Source organism: Podarcis vaucheri (assembly GCF_965113315.1).
Source record: "Podarcis vaucheri genome assembly, chromosome: 2".
NCBI classification, from domain to species: Eukaryota; Metazoa; Chordata; class Lepidosauria; order Squamata; family Lacertidae; genus Podarcis; species Podarcis vaucheri.
The window spans coordinates 100,315,168-100,337,995 of record NC_138760.1 but is presented as its reverse complement, the minus strand read 5'-3'; the positions used below and the strand labels follow the sequence as shown (position 1 = coordinate 100,337,995).

Below are 22,828 nucleotides of genomic sequence, written 5' to 3'. Positions count from 1 at the left end.
TAGTTATCACTGTACTTGGTCTACTAGGAATCTTGTCCAACTGAACAACAGTTGCCTAACAAATGCTGATCCTGAAACCAGCAACTAGGAATGTGCAAAAGTGATATACAGTGGTACCTCAGTTTATGAACTTAATCCGTTCCGGAAGTCCATTCTTAAACCAAAGCTGTTCTTAAACTGAGGCGCACTTTCCCTAATGAGGCCTCCCGCCGCCGGTGGCCTTCCACCCTTCAGATTCCATTCTTAGACCGAGGTAAAGTTCGCTACCCGGAACACTACTTTCGGTTTTGCGGAGTTCGTACACCGAATAGTTCGTAAACAAGGCTGTTCTTAAACCGAGGTACCACTGTAGTATACATCAAAGAAAGTTGATATTCTCAGACTCACACAGGTAGATGATACTACGAGACAACAAACATCTGTTAGACTATGTAATTTTCATAGTAACTGCCTGCCAATAAATTTTCTGTCCTCCCCTGCCTTCCCTATCTACTGCTTTTGTCTATTCAGCAAGGAAAAGGGGAAGCTGACTGTTGGCAAAACGACACTTCTCAATAGATTTGATTTCTTGTGCATTTATGTGCAACCTTTCCATTTGATTTGCATAAGTGAGCAACATAAACAATGCAGAAATGATTATATATGAGGGAAGCCAGGAGACAATCTCTCACCCTGCAATGTGATACAGGATGAAAACGACTTCCATTAAGCCTGGAGGCACCCTTCTTTGTAGGATAGATAACCTGGCTAACTGCTCATGTAAATGTAAGAACCATGAGTAGTATACAATGCTAGTCCTACACAGGATAGACCCGCTGAAATTAATAGACATGACTGACAGGCTCATTAATTTTAATGGATCTGCTCTGAGTTGTTTATTTATCGCATTTATAAACAGACTCGGATTAGCATTACATACAGTACAACCCAAGCAATTCACAGTAATTTTAAGAATAGGCAGAAATGATGGGCGCACAACCTTCATGTGCCAACAGCACCATGTACATTGGCAATGCAGTTTAGCCCATGTGCCAAAGAATAAATCCTCTTAAGCATAATTTGCTATTGGTAAACAATTAACTGTAGGAGCTATTTGAGGCATAACATTATCCTTTGTCAGCTCGTTTTGAGTTACTTGCGGAGTCCATGGTCTACATATATGCAAGAATGCCTACCCCACCCCCTGCCCAAAAAAAGAACAGCCACCATTACCTCCAATGCCAGAGGCTCTCCATTTCTCAGCCACCTGTAGGATGGCTTGGGTTTGCCACTCGCTCTGCATTCCCAGTATAAGTTGTCCTCCACCGCAGCTTCAAAATCTTTTATGAGTTGAACCCAGTGAGGCTTTGCTTTAAAGGAAAGCAAAAGGATAGGAAAGCCTTAATAAACAGGGGTATTGTTCTTCAAGAAGGTGGTAACAGAAGCATGTTTGGAAAGCAGCTGACCAACAGTAAATGCAGGGAATGTTCTGAACCAAAAAAATAAAATAAAGTTCCTTAAATGATACATTAACGCCACATTGTGTTTTTACTTAGGCCTGTTAACACGACTAACGTTACGGCGGCTGGTGCTGATTTCGATGCCATGTCTCACTGACGCATAAACAGCCAGGAGGAAAGTTTCCATATAGAGGAGAGTACGCAGCCATGAAATTTCCTCACCCAGCAAAATAGTTCCTTGGATCTTTGATTTATTGAGCCTTTTAAGTCATTTTTTTCAGACGCCAACTATTTGTTCCACACCCAAAGAACTGTTATGTAAAAGTGATATGAGCATGCTGATGCTTTTGTTCCACTACATAATATGGGGTTACTATGGCAGGCTTCATGCCCACATAAGGTAGTCACAATACAATGCACACCCAGGAACAGACAACAGCTAACAGAAGCAGCACTGATAGGCAATACCACAGTATGCCTGGAAATAAGGATGTTGCGGAACAGCAATACGCCTACATCACCCAGGCACAGAAGGCATTAATCAAAGCACGGTGGTAGTCAAATGAGCTCATGATATAACACAATCCAGTACACTCTTACAATGTATAACTAGGCCATTGGAAAAGAGACTACTGTGCTTCTCATTGTACAAGAAGGCCCAACATAGAAAACTAGAGGCTTCTCAGGAGAAGGATACAAGTCTTACTGTGGAACTCATGCATACATGTTCACAACTCCTCAAGAAGAATGAAAACTATAATAGCAAACCCAGGGAAGGGTAACACTGTGATTTGTCCAGTAGCTCAGTGGGAAAGGAGAGTGCAGCAGTGAACATGAACCATGGCTTTGAGTCCGAACTTAGATAAATGCACAGATGAAGGCAATGCCTACATCATGGGAAGTGGTTGACAGCAGCAATAACTTTAAAGACAGGTGTGGGGGGAGGCAGATGAACCAGAACCAGAAGCAATGTCCCCTGCTCCAGAAAGCCAGGTTTAGAGAAGAGGGGGGAGGGGGGAATATGTGTCTGGTGTGCCAAAGGGTACCATTGTGGGTGAGTGGTTCCTAGGTGTCAGGAAGAGATCTATCTGCCCACAAAGGTGTACTGTGATAGCAACCCACAATAACTAGCACATGGAGCTATAACTCTACAACAGTAACTGCTTATCCTGTTCATGGGCCAAGAAGCCTTGAGGTCTCACCACTCATCCCTGTATGTATTTTATTTATACTGAGATTTTCATTGTACCTTTCTAATGTGTATAGCTACTCAAGGTACCTTGCAATGGTTAACATTAACATTCCATAATAAAAACCATATCAGCGTGTATAGAGACAGATCTGTCTTCCCCATTTGAAATTTATACCTCTGGTGCTATAGCAAAAATTGGCTACATGCTCAGTCCTATCCCCTTTGTGGTTCAACCTTGGGGTGAATTATCCGGGGTTCTCCAATGATTCTGATGGGAATGTTCAAAGCTATACCAGTTATTCTGCATGTTTAAGATTTATATGCATGTTGAGAAAAAGATCCTAAATGAACATGGGATTCTAATTTAAGTCTGTTCCTCTCCAGGTCACATCCTAATTTTCCTCTGTGATGTGGTTGAGTCCTGAAGGTTGTATTTTTCCTCTACTACCACATTGTCGTAATTTTTCCTGCCAGTGCAGAATTGTGCTTTGTGCGCACAGGAGAATTAGTAGTCCTGACCAGTGGGCATAACTCACAGACAGGATTACTCTGGCAATGTCTTAGAGCTCTGCTAAAACTCTTCTAATATCTAATTTCTGTAACCCTGGAGAATGCAGCTGATGCTCAACCTTCACCATCTTAGTCTAGGGTGCCCTTGACTCAATAGCTACATTTGCAATTGCGCAAATTTATTACCTCTTTCTCCTTCCTCAGCCTCTGCTCTACTACAATCAAACAGGAGGAGAATGCAAGCCCATAGATTTTGGGTATTACTTTTCTTGTACTTTTTAATATCAGTGGGAAAACCTGTAATTCCATCACATTTCAAATACATCATAAAGTAAACCTTTAAATTATGCTGCAATGATGAAGCTTTTAAGTTTATGGAGCACAGAACTTATGCTTAAAAGCCTATGTTTGTAATTAAACTTTTTAGGAAAGAACATTTTTGCTATTGCATCTCCACTGTTTTACCACAATAGTCTATAATCTGAAGGAAATATCATGACTTCAGCACAGTCAGTATATATGGGTCCAAGCATTAGTTTTTGCCCTTTAGCACAGCTGAAGCCATATAATAGGGCTCTAGGAGTCAGTGACAATGATCTATTTTAACTTTTCATTGAAATTTTGTGACCTCACTATTCCAGAGCTAAACAGAGAAAGACATACAGAGCTCCTTACGCTCCTGCTATTGTCGGGAATGTGCAACTGAGGTTAGCAGGAGCTGATCCGGAGAGAAGCAGTATAAGGGTAAACTAGAGCCAGAACTGGGAAGGGCCAATGAACTAAGAAGCACAGTCTTGAAGCACGGAGCAGAAGCCAACTGAACTATTTACTATTACAACTCATTGTTTTTGTTTAGTCGTTCAGTCAAGTCCGACTCTTCGTGACCCCATGGACTAGAGCATGCCAGGCACTCCTGTCTTCCACTGCCTCCCGCAGCTTGGTCAAACTCATGTTCGTAGCTTCAAGAACACTGTCCAACCATCTCGCCCTCTGTCGTCCCCTTCTCCTTGTGCCCTCCATCTTTCCCAACATTAGGGTCTTTTCCATGGAGTCTTCTCTTCTCATGAGGTGGCCAAAGTATTGGAGCCTCAGCTTCAGGATCTGCCCTTCCAGTGAGCATTCAGGGCTGATTTCCTTAAGAATGGATAGGTTTGATTTTCTTGCAGTCCACGGGACTCTCAAGAGTCTCTTCCAGCACCATAATTCAAAAGCATCAATTCTTCGGCTATCAGCCTTCTTTATGGTCCCGCTCTCACTTCCATACATCACTACTGGGAAATTTTTGTCCCCCTTCATGGATCATTGCCTTGCCGTGGCGAAGGGGCTTGAATAACTCAGAGAAGCTATGAGCTATGCTGTGCAGGGCCACCCAAGATGGACAGGTCATAGTGGAGAGTTTTGACCAAACGTGATCCACCTGGAGGAGGAACCGGCAAGCCACTCTAGTATCCCTGCCAAGAAAACTCCATGGACAAAGACAACAGGCATTGCAACCAAACTGAAAACTATGGAGAGACCTGGTCTGAAAAGAGATATTGGATTCTTGTCTCATTACACATGCTAAAGCTATTTTTGGTCATCTGCATACTATCCCTTGCTTTTTCCTGTAGGACTAATTGCAGTTGTTAACTGTCGTTAACAGTCGTTAACAGGTTTACCATACCTACTGAGCCAAACACCCACCTCCTACTACACTTCTGAGAAATACCCCACCCCACCAGTGACTAACGTTGGCACCAGTGACTAACAGTGCAATCCTATACAAGTCTACTTACCGTAGTAGTAAGCCATGCTGAGCTGAGTAAGCACATGTAGGATTGGAGACTAAGGCATAGGGTTACAGTACAAAGGAGAAATCCTATACCAGGACAAGTGGGTTAGGATCCAGCAGGTCTGCAGCTGAGCTGGGAGGTTTCTGACACAGCCAGGCTATGCTGACTTCACTCTTTCATCTTCGGCTCAGCTGGGCATAACCTATCCCATCCCAATGGCTCTCAAACTTGCATAAGATATGGAAAACAGGTGTGGCATGGGAGGACCAGAGAAGCGGGTCTTAAGCTGGATCCCAAACCTATTCAGCTCAGTCACAGGATCTGGCAACCTGGCACCCAGCAAAATGGTGGCTTAAATGGTGATATAACTGAAACACTATTTGAAAGGCTTGTTTTTTTCTTCTCTGCTTAGGCTGGCTCAACCAAGAGTAACTCCACTCCTGAACAGAGTTCAGAACTTCTGATGGATGGAGTTTGGACCTGGCATCACTTTACACCAGCTTAATTTACATCAGCTTGTTTTAAGCCAACTTGCTCCCTCAGATTTGAAAGTTTAGCAGTAGCGTTTGTGAATCTTTCTGTAATGTGATGTTGAAAATTCTGTATGAAGAAATATAGCAAACTAATTGACTGTAGCAACTGAATCCTTAGATATCTGAAGCTGGCATTTTATTCTTTTGATGCAAAGGTCATAGCTTCCCAGTTGCCCCACAAGCTGTCCATACCATACTATGTCTTAGAAGCCATTCTTTGTTTTTGTATCCAATTGTCTGATTCCCCCCCCCTCTAGATTCCTTTTGTGAATCTTAAGGGCACTGTTGCCCTCCTTTGCTCTCTTTTTTTAACATAATCGTTGCTTTGAGAGAAGTTGCTATGAGATAAGAAGCAATATAATGTAAGAAATAGATGCAGAATACCAAGATAACCTCTTGTGCATTTTAAAGTATGAACACACTGAACGCCAAGAGACTATATTGCTGTTTTCTTAATATAAAACTCTTTTGCAAGCTGACAATTTTTGTTTAAAAAAAAAGTCCCCAGGAAAGGCATTTCTTTATTGTAGAAATAGCAAATTAAGGTATGTTTCACTTCCCATTGCAAAGGCTAAACAATGCACACAGGAAGCACACAAGAAATGCTCTCCCAAAAATCTTTGTGATATATATTATTCCATAAGGGAATAAAACACTACAGTTTGCTATGTATTGTATATATTAAATAATAAATAAGAGTACAGTCCTTCATAGCCTTATATTTGCTGCTGGGAGAGACTAAGGTCTGTCAATTGTGGGCCCCACCTGCAGCTGCAGAGACAGCATGGTGGACTGAACGCTACCGTCAATGGTTTTCTTGTCATTAGTAAATGGCATAGAATATTGACTAGGATGTATGTTGAAGGGGTTACAGTGACAGCTACAACACTGCTGGATCTGTTATCATGTGGGGAGCCTGATTTGGAATCCTCAGCTGGCACAGCAAAAACAAAAAAGCAAAGTAAAAAATGCCACAGAATGATAACCTTTGCAAACTGACAGGGATTCAGGTGCAGTTGTCAAATCTGCTAGTCCACCGCTGCTTCTAGACACTTGTGACAATTAGGTTTGAGATGAAAAACAGGTTGTTTATCGGCTGGCTTCCACTGTTGGAGGCAGTATCCCTCTGAATGTCAGTTTCTGGAAATCACAAATGGGTTGGTGCCCTTAGTTCCTGCTTGGGGGCTTCTCACACGCATCTGGTTGGCCACTGTGAGAACAGGATTCTAGATGAGATGAACCACTGGCCTGATCCAGCAGGTGTTCTAAGTGCCAGATTTACGTATAAGCTAAACAAGCTATAGCTTAGGGCCCCACTCTCTTAGGGGCCCCAAAAAAATTTGAAGGGAAAAAACACTGGATGTACATTTCCAAAATATATGATAAAAAACAAATAAAATAAAATCTATACACAGCAACAGTGTTTTGTGTTGTGTAAGCTCCTATGATGTAAGTAATGGGCCCCGTCTGCTAGCCTTCTCCCTAAAATATCACTGGTTTGCTCATTTCTATATATAGGGTGCCTACATTCTGCATGGACTGGTTGCATGGCAATATGTGCAAATGGCTATTAGGTCCTTAAATACCATATAATAATAATAAATAATAATAATAATTTTTTATTTATACCCCGCCCTCCCCAGCCAATACCGGGCTCAGGGCGGCTAACAACCAATAATAAAAACAAGTTGATTAAAATACAATTTAAAAGATTAAGATACAACATTAAAACATTAGGGTGCAATCTCTTCATAGGAGGATAAAGGAAAAAGAAAGAGGGGGAGGGAATCAAACTGATTTTAAGCCAAAGGCCAGGTGGAACAACTCTGTCTTACAGGCCCTGCGGAAAGAAATCAGATCCTGCAGGGCCCTGATCTCATGAGACAGAGCGTTCCACCAGGCCAGAGCCAGTGTTGAGAAGGCCCTGGCTCTGGTTGAGGCTAATCTAACTTCCTTAGGGCCCAGGACCTCTAAGGTGTTGCTACATATGGACCTTAAGGTCCTCCGTGGGGCATACCAGGAGAGGCGGTCCCGTAGGTATAGCATATAAGGTAAAGGGACCCCTGACCATTAGGTCCAGTCGTGACCGACTTTGGGGTTGCGGCGCTCATCTCGCTTTATTGCCCGAGGGAGCCGGCGTACAGCTTCCGGGTCATGTGGCCAGCATGACTAAGCCACTTCTGGCAAACCAGAGCAGCGCACGGAAACGCCGTTTACCTTCCCGCCAGAGTGGTACCTATTTATTTACTTGCACTTTGACGTGCTTTTGAACTGCTAGGTTGGCAGGAGCTAGGACCAGACAAAGGAGCTCACCCCATCGCAGGGATTCGAACCGCCAACCTTCTGATTGGCAAGTCCTAGGCTCTGTGGTTTAACCCACAGGGCCACCTGCTGGTATAGCATATATTCAGCACAAAAACAGCAACAATTTGTTGTTGACAAAGGACAGCTGGACATATAAAAAGCCGCATTACCTTCAGTATCTTAGGGCCTCATCAAACCTAAATCTGGCCCTGAGTGTTATTCTTATGTTCTTACACTGGTTAAAATAACAGATCATACAGTAAGTATGCTGTGCAGTGGCAATGATGATGTACCAGCAGCAGCAATAACAAGAAACAACACGTGCTCATGTGCGCACCCACACATCCATAGTTTGTCTGTATGTGAAGCTTTCCATACCATATAGTGCCCCAACCATTCAGATGGTCCATCAAATATGTTTGGGTTGGGTGGGATTCAGTTGCTATGCTAGCCATAAATAACCACCTCATATGTTAAAGTAATACAGAGTTTATATTATCAGTTCTCCACTGTAATCCATGTGACAGGATTAACCAGTTGTATTTAATCTTTCCTGCTTTGACATTTGCCTGGGTGACGCTTATAGAATGCTAACTGGTTTATAGTTAGAAAATGTCTACTTATAATTAAGGTTTTCATCCTTTTCTGCACACTGGGAGATTTTTTCTTCTTTTTTTGATTAATATATATTTTCCATAATTGAGGGTGTTATCACCTTGTGACTCAAAATATGAACTTGTCACAATGTGGGAGATATCACAGCTTAGAAATCTTATGAATAAGCTAAACCATTTGCACGTTTATCTTCCAATAAAGTAGCAACATCAACTTTTCTGAACTTCCTGTCAGACGTTATTCCAGGAAACAGCACATGTCATATTTAAGACCTTTGAGATACCACCAGGTTTCCAGAAATCACTAAAACACTGTCACTGACTGTTTTTTGTTCTTCTTGTTGTTATTTACTGGAAATAATTTCCTATGAACCAGGGATCAACCAAATGTAACGGAGAGCAAATTGCTCAAATATAGACTTGAAAAGGAATGCAGATCTCTGCAGTGAAATCTGGACTATAACTTCCTCATTGTAATCACACCAGACACAGCTTCCACTGAGACAAAACGAAAAGATAACCTGCTCATTGGTACAGAGATTAAAACATATATACTTAAAGGATATTATCAAAACTGGGGTTATTTTTTCAATATGATTTTTTCAATTCTGTTGAAAGCAAAAATAAGAGCAATGGAAGCAGAGACCAACAGCAATCAACGTCAGCTTAAAACTATGTTTGAAACTGATAACAAAACTTTTAAGAGTCCAGTCTCTTTTAAAAACTTGCATATTAGAAGCCTACACAAAGAGCAGTGTTTCAGTTGGCACCTAGAAGCTAACAAGGAAAGTGCTAGGTGAAATAGACCGGGGAAGGGCTTTCTGCAAGCAGTTCACCCCAACTATATTCCTGTGATCCTAGAGGGCAGTGAACTATAGCCAATATATTTTTCCTGGTTATCATCATAATGTACATAATGCCCCATCACCCTTTGGGGGGTTTGATTTAGGAAAGCTCTATGATGTGAGATTAACAAACTGAGATCCCTGTGTAAATAGATTCAGGTAGGTAGCCGTGTTGGTCTGACGCAGTCAAAATAAAAAAATAAAAAAATTGTCCAGTAGCACCTTATAAACCAGCTAAGTTTGTTCTTGGTATAAGCTTTCGTGTGCATGCACACTTCTTCAGATACACTGAAACAGAAGTCACCAGACCCTTATATATAGTGGGAGGGTGGGGTGGGGTTTTTCTCAGGAGGGTAGTAGGAGATGGGTGATTAGCTCAATGGGTATGGTAAACCTGTTGACCGACTGCTAACGACTGCAATTAGTCCTACAGGAAAAAGGAAGGGATAGTATGCAGATGATTAGCATATGTAATGAGACAGGAATCCAATATCTCTATTAAGACCAGGTCTCTCCATAGTTTTCAGTTTAGCGATAAATTGTAAGTCCCACTGAATGGCAGCTGGGCTTTGTTCTGACTTATACAACTGCATCACATTAAAATTGGACATTTGTAAAGGTAAAGGTAAAGGTAAAGGTAAAGGTAAAGGTAAAGGTACCCCTGACCATTAGGTCCAGTTGCGGACGATCTGGGGTTGCGTTCATCTTGCTCTATAGGCCGAGGGAGCCGGCATTTGTCCGCAGATAGCTTCCGGGTCATGTGGCCAGCATGACTAAGCTATTTCAATGTTTTTATCGATATAAAAAAAGTTTTCTTACCGTAATATGTCAAGCGCCCCCTGGCAACATTTTTCCCTCTAGAGTTCTCAGTAATGCACTCATAGAGACCAGCATCTTCTTGTTGGAAATTTGGAATTTCAATCATGCCATTGGATTTCCTCAACATTACTTTGCTTGGAAATGGCATCCCATCAGCTCTTCTCCAGTTAATCCGAGGTACTGGGCTGCAGAAACCAAATGCAATGAAGGCTTTTGAAGATAATTTTAAAAGAACTGATTAAAAATGAAACAAAATATTGCAGCATATGAAGGAATTAATAATATTTGGTACTTTAAAACAACACCAATACAACATTGTGATAATTTATTCTAGAGTACCTGTTACACTTTCATTGACCAGGAATCTAGAACTTGATACTCAGTCATTATCTAAGATTGAGACATAGTCAAGTGAGCCAAGACTTCATTGCGGTCGGATGGATACATTAATCCTAGGTAGGATTGACAGACACTCTAGGTCCAAAAGCATAAATATGTGTTATTGTTTTAGTCTTTTGGTCTCTGGAAATTATCAGGAGGTATTCTAATTTCAGTTCTAATTCTATCATCATGGGAATCAGATTTTTTTTTGGGGGGGGGAGGAATCCATGGGTCAAAGTGAAATTTAACCCAAATTTTGCAGACTCCCATAGTTAATGTTTTCTCAATTAAACACTATAATCCTAGTTCAGGAGGTTGCCAAATCCGTGTTTGTGAACAGTCATACCACCTTAGAATCAGTGTGGGATAGTGGTTAGTGCTATAGCAGGACATGGGAGACCATGGTTCAATCCCCACTCAGACATGAAACTCACTGGGTGACCTTGAGCCAGTCATTCACTCTCAGCATAACTTACTTCACAGGTGAGAATAGAATGGGGAGGAGGAGAAGAAGAAGAAGAAGAAGAAGAAGAAGAAGAAGAAGAAGAGGAGAGTTTGGATTTGATATCCCGCCTTTCACTCCCTTTCAGGAGTCTCAAAGTGGCTAACATTCTCCTTTCCCTTCCTCCCCCACAACAAACACTCTGTGAGGTGAGTGGGGCTGAGAGACTTCAGAGACGTGTGACTAGCCCAAAGTCACCCAGCAGCTGCGTGTGGAGGAGCGGAGACGCAAACCCGGTTTCCCAGATTACGTGACTACCGCTCTTAACCACTACACCACACTGGCTCTCACACTGGAGGCAAAGTATGTACTTATTTGTTTTAAACAAGGCAGCAGAAAAATCTTATTAATGTATCACATGTGCAATAATAGTGAGAAGTTGTTTAGTTTATAACTGGACACAAAGATTGTAACTATTTATATGCAACTAAAAATATATGGCATATTTAAAAGGATCTCACACCATCCATTTAACGTACAACATAACTTTTCTATTTCCAGCTATTGCAATATGGACAAATATGAATACAAACTTACTTTCCAAGGGCAAAGCATTCCAGCTTTACTATCGAACCTTTAGCAGCTGGAAGTGATTCAGGAAACTGAACTTCTATTTTGGGTTCGTATTCCCCCATTACTCCTGTTATTCCAGAAAAGGAAAAGAGTGATTAGGGAAGGAGGCTTGTATCACTGAGCCCCAGGGAACAACTATGCAATAAGACTTCTTTGGGTATTTTAAGGAAGGGATTTATTATTTATTATTTCTTTTAACTTCCTAGTAGTCTTCTGGTTGACAACTGTCATTTGGTTGACAATTCCTAGTAGCCACTCTTGTCTTTGGGTTCTTTCAATATACTTCATCAGAATCACCACTTAACAGTATCCTACATGATGACATTACACCCGAAAATAAAGGAAAGTATAAGATCCATAACTAGCAAGGCAAAGGCAACATAAATATTTTTGTTAGAGATTTGTTTGTTTGCACTGAAAAAGTGTGTATTCTAAAGAATAACCACTGAGTATTACACTAAGCAACTGTTAGTTGCTACATTACATAAGCATAAACTCATACATACCATCAGTACGCAGCACTAAAGGTGTCGGCGAGCCAAGAACTTTGGCATTTGTTACGGTACTTGTCACAACACATGTATAATTTCCTACATCAGATGGCTCTACTTTGGCTATGTAGAGATGCCCAGTTTCCTGAGAAACAAATCGACGACTGTCTTCTTGCACAAATGATGGATATTCATTGAAGATCCAAGCATAAGAATGCTCTGAAAGTCAATAAATGAAAATACGCATTAAATGAGATGCATTCTTAAGCAGATGAATCCCAAGGTTGTTTGCTTGCATACAGTTATGGGAAAGAACCCATACCTAGTAGGAATAATATAGCACCATATGCATATGATTTCACCCATAATTATTCACATCTCTAAAGCAACAACAGCTTTTTGGTGCTTTTCTAGAACAAGGGTGTGACTTTAAGAAAACAGTCACACACGTATATATTTGACTCCATATTACTTCACTTGGGACTCAGCACTTAGGGCAAGTTGTTAGATTATAGGAGAAGTGGATTTGGTTCCATCCCTTGTCCATTCTGGCAATTCTAAGATGATAAGGGCCAAAAATGTGGCACTGGCATGCCACATGTCACAAATTTCAGTAACCATAATCCAGTGCAGTTGCACACGCAAAGGTTCATTAGGATTTGCAGCATGCAACTTGGTATTGGACTGCCAATGTCATCTAGTCAATTTGAAGTAGTATGGCAATGGGAATAGATCCGATAAGAACTGCAGTTACTATGTAATTTAGTTTTATAGATCACAGTTTATGGACAGAATATGGGTGTGTGTATCAAAAGCCATTTCCTATAGGAGCTGGTATGCTATCTTTCTTAAAGCTCATATGCTTGAATAAGGTTTTTAAAACATGGTTTCAAAGGTAGATATAATTTTCATCTTTAAAAAATAAGTAGATGAATATAAAAGCCTTTGCAGCTTCTATAGCAACTGATTTCAGTTAATTATAATCTAACTGACCTGCCTAGTAGTCATTAACACATCTTGCCAAACTTCCTCACTGCCTTTACAAATCTTGCCTGTGTGTAACCTAGTAATTTACAAGTGGGGCTGGGAAATTATTTTCATGCAGCTACAGAAAAAGAAAATTACTGAATGGTATTAGTATTGCTTTGCCAAGAAATAAGAGAACAGAAAGGTTAATTCACACTATGTAAAATGTTGCACAAAACTAAAAACAAACTAATGCAAATTATTGAAATATTTATGGTATCTGTTAACAACAGAAAGAAGTTCAAAATTTGATTGCTTTTCCAATTATCTTTAATTGCCCTTTATTAAACTATAAAGTTATACCATTATGTAAGCTAGAAAAAAAGCTAACAATGGCAAACAAGTAGATTCCTGGTAATTTAAAAGAGTTTCTAATTATGCATTTCTTAAATTTATAGCCTGCCTTTTCACCCAAAGGTCCACAAGACGTCTAACAGTAAAACTAAAACTAAAATACAGAATATCAGAAACGAAGAAGCCAGGTAAATCAATCATACTAATAAAAACTAATTCTGTCTGAACAAATTGCAGCATACAGCGGTACCTTGGGTTAAGTACTTAATTTGTTCCGGAGGTCCGTACTTAACCTGAAACTGTTCTTAACCTGAAGCACCACTTTAGCTAATGGGGCCTCCTGCTGCTGCCGCACCGCCGCTGCACGATTTCTGTTCTTATCCTGAAGCAAAGTTCTTAACCCGAGGTACTATTTCTGGGTTAGCGGAGTCTGTAACCTGAAGCGTATGTAACCCGAGCTACCACTGTATTCACAATGTCCACAATAACTCAGTTGATGGTGAAGATATTTAAACCATGGGCAAGTTCATATGGTGATAGACTCAGAATACAGTTTTTCAGATCCCAAGTGGGCCTGTAGGTCATAATCAGCACTTTTGGAATGAACCACAGGACATGGATCAGTAAGGCATGAAACTGTTGCAACATGGGAGACACCTGCTTTCTAAAGCCAACTTTGATGCTGTCAGAGCTGCTCCAGATCCTAGCTCACAGAGGATCACGCTAGCCAGCGGTCACTTTGTAAAAGTCTTTATTGAGTTACAGTTTCCATTCTCAAGCGGCTGCGTGCAGCTCTACGTCTTAAGGGTTAGACCGGCGAAGCTCTGTCTGAGTCTCTGCCCCCTGTACACCAGCTAAGTGCCCTAGCCTTACTCCACCTTTTCCGCCTGACCGTTCTTCTCTGGGTCCCTCTGCCCCCCGTGGTCTCTTCCTTTCGGGACGCTTCTGACGCTGACCCCCCGGACCCTTCTGTCTCCTTGCGCCGGGCTTTAGGACCTGGCTCCCTTTCCGGGCTGCTTACTGCGCCACCTTCCTGTGTATTTGAACTTGGCGCGCGCGCCCAACCTTCCACTTGCCGCCTGACCGTTTCCTCGCTCCCCGATGGAGGTGTGGCCACTCCTGACTCATGTCCTCCCTCCTGCTGCGAGCTGCCAGAACTCGGTACCTGGCGCCCTTCCTCTCCACTGCGTTCTGCTGGTGATGCTGGCCCCGATTTCCAACTGCTGCTCTCTGAGCCCCCTCTGGACCCTTCTTCCTGGGGTGTCCCCCTAAGCTCCCCCCTTGCTCTGGCCACTGGCGCTCCTTCCTGTGAATCTTCTGATTCACTGGAAAGACTCGGAGATCTCGGGTCGTCGTCATCACTCATCTTTTCTTCTGCCTCCTCCCCCTCGCTCTCTGTTTCCTCCCTCGCCCTCGCCTCTGCTCCTGAACCCCTGACAGATGCACTCTGAGCCAGCTGAAGTTTCTGAACCTGCATCAAACAAGTTTATTAAGAGGAAGAGAGACAGAGGAAGAGGGGACCCATTTCCCCCACCTGGTGGGATCATAGTAGAGTTGGAAGGGACTCCCAAGGGTAATCTGGTCCAATCCTCTGCAATGCAGGAATCCTGTCCACAGCTGCCTCTGTGTGGCTATTAGCAAAACAATCATTTCTGTTCATAAAACTTTGCATCAGCTCCACATATCTAAAATAAAGTTTGTTTACAATCTCCATCAAGCTGATAGCCATGATACTGTCTGTAATTAGCAAAATCAGTTGCTTTAGCACTTCTGGATGAGATGAGACACCGGAGAAATTGCTGATTCACCTCCATCAGTGATACAAGGTATCTTGTAAGGAAAGGGCAAGCAGAAGGCAAGTTGACATGATTCATATGAAAATATTCACAAATTTAAAGGTTCCAGTTACAGATAGGTAGCCGTGTTGATCTGCCATAGTCAAAATAAAAAAATTCCTTCCAGTAGCACCTTAAAGACCAACTAAGTTAGTTCTTGGTATGAGCTTTCGTGTGCATGCACACTTCTTCAGATACACTGAAACAGAAGTTGCCAGATCCTTCTATATAGTGAGAAGGTGGGGAGGGGTATTACTCAGAAGGGTGGTGGGAATGGGAGATAGGCAGATAGCTGAGATGAGCCTGTTGACGACTCTTAACGACTGCAATAGGTCTTACAGGAAAAGGCAAGGGGTGAGAAGGTGAAAAATGGCTTAGTCATGTATAAGGAGATAAGAATCCAATGTCTCTGTTCAGACCAGGTCTCTCCATGGTTTTAAGTTTGGTAATGAGTTGCAATTCAGCAGCTTCTCTTTCCAGTCTATTTCTGAAATTCCTTTGTAGTAAAACAACTACATTACATTATTATACATGACTAAGCCATTTTTCACCTTCTCACCCCTTGCCTTTTCCTGTAAGACCTATTGCAGTCGTTAAGAGTCGTCAACAGGCTCATCTCAGCTATCTGCCTATCTCCCATTCCCACCACCCTTCTGAGTAATACCCCTCCCCACCTTCTCACTATATAGAAGGATCTGGCAACTTCTGTTTCAGTGTATCTGAAGAAGTGTGCATGCAAATTTAAAGGTGTTATTGCTTTTATGTTAAGGGAAGACACAAAAGCAGTTCATGTTAATGATGTCTTCTGGGTAACTTATATAAACAAGATCATGGTAATCAGGAAGAAAATTGAGTTGTAAAGCTGTCACTCAAAGTCAGAGGTTTACTTGGACTTTTGTTTATCAGTTAAAAGCCATAACATTTACATTCCCATGTTAGGGTAAGATAGTAGTAGCTCTGCGTTAAGACCTGTCAATTCTTATCTAGGAAATGAAATGCACAAATCTAGAACTTATCTATAAGAAACAGATGTGTCCATGTCCAATCATCTTCTAATTATTTAAGAACATTTAAATAACAGAATAATAAGAATATAAGCCCAAATTTATGGGATTCTTTGCTTATGTTAAAGATTAATTCAACATGATGCAATCTTTAGAAATTGCACAAATATGCTCTAAGTTCTAAACAAATTAGCTTTCTTCCATCTTAAGCTCCTTGCCTGTAAACCTTCCAGCTGGAACAGGGGTGGGCAAGATTACTTTCTCCTAGAAATACTACCCTGCTGAAATTCTAAGATGTAAACATTTGTATAAGAAATGTATTGTAACTATTATTTATTATCCTAGTCTATTTTATATTTTGATGTCTAGGCTTTACTGGAAAAGCATACATTTATAATAAAAACTGAAATTGGCATGAAAAGAGCCTTACTTACTAATTCTTGCTACTATGGATCAAGAATTGAACACACCAAAACAGTTCTAAGTGAAACTGCTTAACTGTCTTAATCAGATGTAGGTGGCTAACAAGTAGCCTAAAGCTTCCCAACTATTAAACAATACATTAAGGAAAGTTTAGTACTTAACAAATAATCAACATTGTTTCAACATGTAATAGCTGCAAAATCAGTGATATTCCCAGTGCACTGTGAAGGCCTTCCAGGAAAATTGGATCAAACCAACTCAAGCAACTGTGACAAGTAGTGACTTCTGGCACCCAGGTATAGATTCTGAATCAACCGCAGCATACAAACTGAGTGAAATTTGAACATAACAAGATGAGAAAGGCTGTGCCTGCAAATAATCCACTACAGCTTGGATCAACTGCACCCATAAGCAAAGAGTTGCAGTAAACAATACCCAGCGCCCCTACTCAAGAAAACAGATACAGCACTAAGAACAGTCTAACAAGGAAGAAATGTGTTGAGGAGCAAACATAGGTTTCCATCATTCCTCCCTGGCTTTCCCACAATATTTATGTCTGTATGTGGTTCCTCAAACTTTGGGACAGCTTGTTCTGGCATTTTTCCTTCTCTTTTTTAAAGCAGGGTTTAGCAAAATCATTTAGGTAACAAAGTTTTAAAATGAAGATCTCAATTGGAACAATTGTCGCATGTGCTAACAGCGTTCAAAAAGTTTGGACAGAGATTAACATGGTGACATGTCCAATTTGCTGTGTTCACTTAAATTAACCACCCTTTAACGAGACTATTCTTCAGTATCATCTTCATTATTAATTGAGGGCAAATTAGTTCTTACAACGTAACAGCTCCCACTTGTTTTCCTTGCACTTTTTGCAATTTATCTCACTGACAATCCCATTTGTGTCACAAAACCTTCTACTTACAGTAAATTCAAATTCCTAAACTATTATTCTAATTCTTAGTCAAGGTAGGTAAGCTTATGAAGCAAGACTACTTCATATTCATAGCAGAAGATTGGGACATTTTAGGTGGCCAAAAGGTAGGAATGCAAATCTGAGTAATTCCTGCGCTTAGGAAAGAGCACAGCAACTTTAGCCCCGACCTGCACCCTGAGGCAGTGAGAGGTAAAGGCTGTTTCCTCCACAGCCAGTTCCATAAAACATTTGTTAATTGGACATGACACTCACAGAGTGCAAATGCAATAATAGTTGGTTATTTCTTCTCTATTTCTTCAATCACAAAATATTAGATGAGCATATTTAAACCCGATTTAGAATATATTTTCCCATTTCCACATTTCTCAAGGCTGTTAACAGGGCTTGACTTCTGTTTTAATTTTGCAGAAGTCTTGGTTCTTTTTACTAAATAACACTAGAATGCAATGTTAAAGGCTGGTACTGCTTAATTTTATTACACTAGCAGAACAATCGTTCCAGGCTGTGGGATGTTTGGATTCAGCAGAGGCATCATATTGCTCAGCTCCCTGGACTAAGGAGGCCTCCTGCCAAGCACTGAGGTGGGTGGCAGGCTGGTGTGGCATTGATGTATAGGTCATTTCTAATATTGGGCTATTTTATATTTCAGTGTCTATATTTTATTGAGAAAGTACAGATTTATAATAAAAAAAATGGATTCAAGGAATCTTCCTTACTGATTCTCGCTACTACAAAACAATAATTGATCACACCATAATTTTACGAGTAATCTCTGTTGCAAAACTTTCTGTTGTTGACAACGAGAAATAAAAATATGCACAGGATTGCAGCCTTAATCAAATGTTCATTGCACTTTAAAACAGAGTGCAACATTCCGTCTGTAACCATCTGCAATAACTTAATTTTGTATTGGTGAAATCAAAGCAAAATTGCATTGTTTCCTAAATAAAACTGTAGTAAACAACCTCTCATGTGACTTTTGTTTCATATATTACACACAAACACCCTTTTCTAGTGAGATTACTAAATAAATAATAAAGCTTCTCTTGTCAATTACATTTCTTCAGTTGATTTCCTATTAAACATAGAAATAATTTGTTTTAGTAATATCCTGGGATATACATTCCTTCACTTCAGCTAGATGTTTTTGAACTTTTTTCAGGCCCAAAGCTGCATAAGGAGTGGAGATTTGACATACACTATTCAACAGTATTTTTTTTTCCAGAACTCCATTTTTATTTCTTTTTAAAAATTTATCTTTTACCTAATCAGCTTACAGCCTGCTCTTCCTTGAGGCTTGAAGTGACACATTTGGGGTTGCAGGCAGTCTCTTATCCAGGCACAGATTAGGATCAGGACCCTGTTTTGAATACTATAACATAGTCTATGAGAGTCTTCTGGAGACATGGTGGAAAGAGTGATCAGATGCTGAGGGGGAGGAAATAGGGGAGTTGGAGATAGACCAATCCCAGAAAGGGTCTGATCCATGTTGGCTGTGGGTTTGTGTGTTAATCTCTGAAATTACAACCCAGCACCTTCTTTCTGACCCCCTGCTGGTCAATGAACCCCATAGTTCAATGAACCCCATAGTCCTTCACAAATAACTTGTGTCACTCCTCTTAACCGTTGCAAGCCTGGAAGTCGCTCAAAGCTGGAAAACCATGGGAGCGCATTCTAAGGACAGGTAGTGGTCTTGAGTGTTGGACACAGCACTTTCAGAACACATAAACTACCATCCTACTTAAGGGAATTGTTAAAGATAATCTTATATTCTTGTAGTCATGGCTGGGAATCAGCTTTTCTCTCTTGGGTGATTTAGTACAGTGTTTTGCTTGTAGGTTAATGCACTGTTGCTTCTGTGGTCCTGTGTTATGATAACATGTTTTATTAAAATTAATAAAAAAGAGTGCTCGCTTCAGAAGCACATATACTAAAATTGGAACAATAAAGAGACGATTAGCATGGCCCCTGCGCAAAAAAACAAAATGATTTGGACTCCTTGGCAGGTTTTGAATAAACATCCACAAATTTATTTGTTGAATATATGATAGATAAGGCAATGATATGTACAATTTTACAAAATACAAAGGATAATATGTGTAAAGAAACCGAAGAGACAAGCTGAGGAAAGTCCGGGGGGGGGGAGGGAGGGGATAAAAAGGGGAAAATATGTAAATGGATTGATAAGCTGGTTGTTAAAATTTTTCTATATATATATAATAAAAAAGACAAAAAAGAAAAATAAGAGAAGTGGAAAAGGGTGGATGCTACCTGTGACATCTCTCTCTCACACACACCCACATCCTGCTAGTCTGGTGACAAATGCACATAGCAGACCAGGTGAGTGACTTAATGCAAGCAGAATTGTATGATACATTTCAGAAATGCAGTAGTTGGGCAGACATAACAAAAGTGCATGAACCAAACATTACTTTGATAGTGAAGGGGAAATCAAAATGGTATTCCTCTGCTGCCTTGTTCAGGACAATTCCACTACTTTAGTAACTCTGCTAAATCTACTTCAAGATGCTCAGCTAGATGTAAAATCAGGTTATCTCCAAAGCACTGTTAAACAGGCATATGGATGCAAATTTTATACATGTGATTCAATTCTTGCATATATTTTTCTTAAAAAACATGCTAAACAGCAGTACACTGAAAAATACAGATCAACCTTGACAGTTCTTGTGCCTACAGATCCACCCACTTTTTTGTTTTCCGCATTAACACCTAATTAGGAAACTGAGCAGATGTTTTCTTGATGAATAGTATAAAATCTGTGAAATTAATTAGTGAAACAACATATAATATTTGTAAACTTACAACAGCCTATGTGTAACTGGGCTAATTGAGAGAACAGAGTTGAGCATGGATGCTTTCAGTATGTCCACTGTGCAGTAATGGCTGAAGTGAAATTACCGTACTTTTCGCTCTAAATGACGCACTTTTCCCCCTCCAAAAATTAAGGGGAAATGTGTGTGCGTCCTATGGAGCGAATGCAGGCTCCTTGGCTTCAGCGATAGCAACGCAAACCCTCTGAAGCGCAGAGGGAGCGCTCCCTCCGCGCTCCGGAGGCTTTGCATTGCTTTCGCTGAAGCCTGGAGAGTGAGAGGGGTCAGTGCGCACTGACCCCTCTCGCTCTCCAGGCTTAAGGGATAGCCGCCTGAAGCCTTCAGAGCGCAGCGCGAGTTCCTGCTGCGTTCCAGAGGCTTTGGGTTCCTTTCGCTGAAGCCAGGAGAGTCTTGCTCTCCCGGCTTCAGCAAACGGAACCCAAAGCCTGCGGAGCGCAGCGGGAACTCATGCTGCGCTCCGAAGGCTTCAGGGATCTTTGGGGCTGACGGTGGGGGAAAGCAGCGCTTCCTCCGCCAGCCCCAAAGAGCAGGTCAAAAGGAACCCGAAGCCTCCGGAGCCCAGCGGGAACTCCTGCCGCGCTCTTGAGGCTTCGGGTTGCCTTCACTGAAGCCTGGAGAGCAAGAGGGTTCAGTGCGCAGCAACCCCTCTTGTTCTCCAGGCTTCCAAGGTAGCCGCCTGAAGCCTCCAGAGTGCAGCAGGAACTCTCGCTGCGCTCCAGAGGCTTCGGGTGAAGGCACCTTGTTTTAGAGGGGGAGAACAAGAAAAAAAAATTCTCCCCCTCTCTGTGCGGCGGCTCTTCAGAGAAGCGGGAGGAGAAATGGAAGGGGCTCCGTTTCTCCTGACGCTTCACTGAAGGGGCGCTGAGCAGAGAGGGGGAGAATTTTTTTCTTCTTGTTCTCCCTCTCTAAAACAAGGTGCATCCTATAGAGCGAAAAATGCGGTACTTACATTACATTATTCCCACCAGTTCTCTTTTTAACCTGTTTGTGATAACCCAGTTCACTGAGTTCTGGATTTTTATGAGTGACAGGCCTCAATCCAAAACTGAATCCTGTCTACCTTCAGTCCTTGCTCCGTATTTCTTTTGTCATGTTAATGGCCCTGGCGTGGAAAGGAAGCTTAGCCTGCATTTTTCCACTAGCCTGGCATCATCCCTTCAATACTCCCAAAATCAGCTAAATTAATTTCTAACATTCACAGACCTTAACAGTTATGGGTGCCCTTGCACCCCCAAACTCTATTGCCCCTGATCTGTAATAGCACTTATGAAGGTGCCAGGTGAAAACCACGGCTTTATAACCAGGGCTTTGACTGATTAAACAATCTACAACCTTTTAAATGTGTTTAAAGGGGGGGGTCCTTTTGTTTGATTTTTGGTTATTTATTTTGTTTTCTTATTTTGTAATTTTAAGTTCTGAACTGCCCTGTGATCTTTGAATGCAGGGCAATACATAGCTGAACCCTTGATTTTTATTTCCTTATGTGATTTTTCTGCTGCAACATTGCTTTTTTTTAATGAAGCTATTGTTCCCTGCCATGAGCTCTTTAGAGTAAAGCTGAGCTATAAATATTTTAATTAATTAAACAAAACATTTTGGTTAGAAAAAGTGTCAGCATTGGAATTAATCAAGTATGAGGATTGTGGGTTGTTGTTGTTGTTTTTCGCAGTGTGTGTTTGTGTGTCTCCATTTTATCCTCACAGAAATCTTAGGAGTGAGGCTAGCCTGAGAAAAGACCCCTGAACTTCCACAGGTATGTAATGATATTTGTCTTTCCACATTTAAATGTAGTTTATGACAGATGTTGCAGAAGTTGGACTTAGAATTAACCATATGCAATGTTGTTTTCTTTGCCGTTGCCTTATTTGTCAAAAATGCATTCAACCTTCAAATGCAAATGCATATGAAATGGTTTAGAAACATGGACAATTCATATTTTAGATCTATGTTAAATTGTACCAGAAATTAACAATGAGCCTGGAAGCAAAATTCCATTTCCCCTCTGAAATGCTTACAATACCATTTTGATTTGAAACAGATGCAAATCATTAATCTTTTTGGCATAAAAGGTTAATTATTTAGCAGATAAAATCCAAAAAGGTGACTTTCCAGCTTGATGTGGGGATGAAAATGCATGTCACCTCTTCAGAAAACCAGAACAAGGAAGGTTATGAGAGCAATTACCTACATAATGTGCAGTAAAATGTGGAAAATTTAACTCCAAGAGGGCTGGCAAATTCTCTGCTGAAGCAAAGAGGAATCTTCCTAATGTTTTGTTTCCACCTACAGTCAAATGGATAACATAATTCAAATCCAAAACAGGATATTGAAAGGAGACACAACACACTCATTCGTGCTATATCTAGGGCTCCATCCATATAGCTGCTACTTGATTTTCTCAAATCTGTTTAGTACAGGAGTGGGGAACCTCAGGCAAATACATCCCTCCGGGTTTCTATATCTGGCCTTCAGCATTCTCCACGGG

The 22,828-nt window shown here is 41.0% G+C and overlaps 1 protein-coding gene across 2 annotated transcripts in view; it reads right to left on the bottom strand.

Moving 5' to 3' along the window:
- The window catches only part of LOC309524629 (contactin-3-like), a 194,731-nt gene that overhangs the window by 55,717 nt on the left and 116,186 nt on the right, over positions 1 to 22,828 (bottom strand). For both annotated transcript variants that reach the window (XM_082209411.1, XM_082209410.1), the window contains 4 exons: positions 11,991 to 12,194; positions 11,449 to 11,551; positions 10,029 to 10,213; positions 1,213 to 1,349 (listed from right to left, as the gene is read on the bottom strand). In XM_082209411.1, coding sequence (XP_082065537.1) covers positions 1,213 to 1,349; positions 10,029 to 10,213; positions 11,449 to 11,551; positions 11,991 to 12,194 — 629 coding nt within the window. The remainder of the gene's footprint in view (positions 1 to 1,212; positions 1,350 to 10,028; positions 10,214 to 11,448; positions 11,552 to 11,990; positions 12,195 to 22,828) is intronic.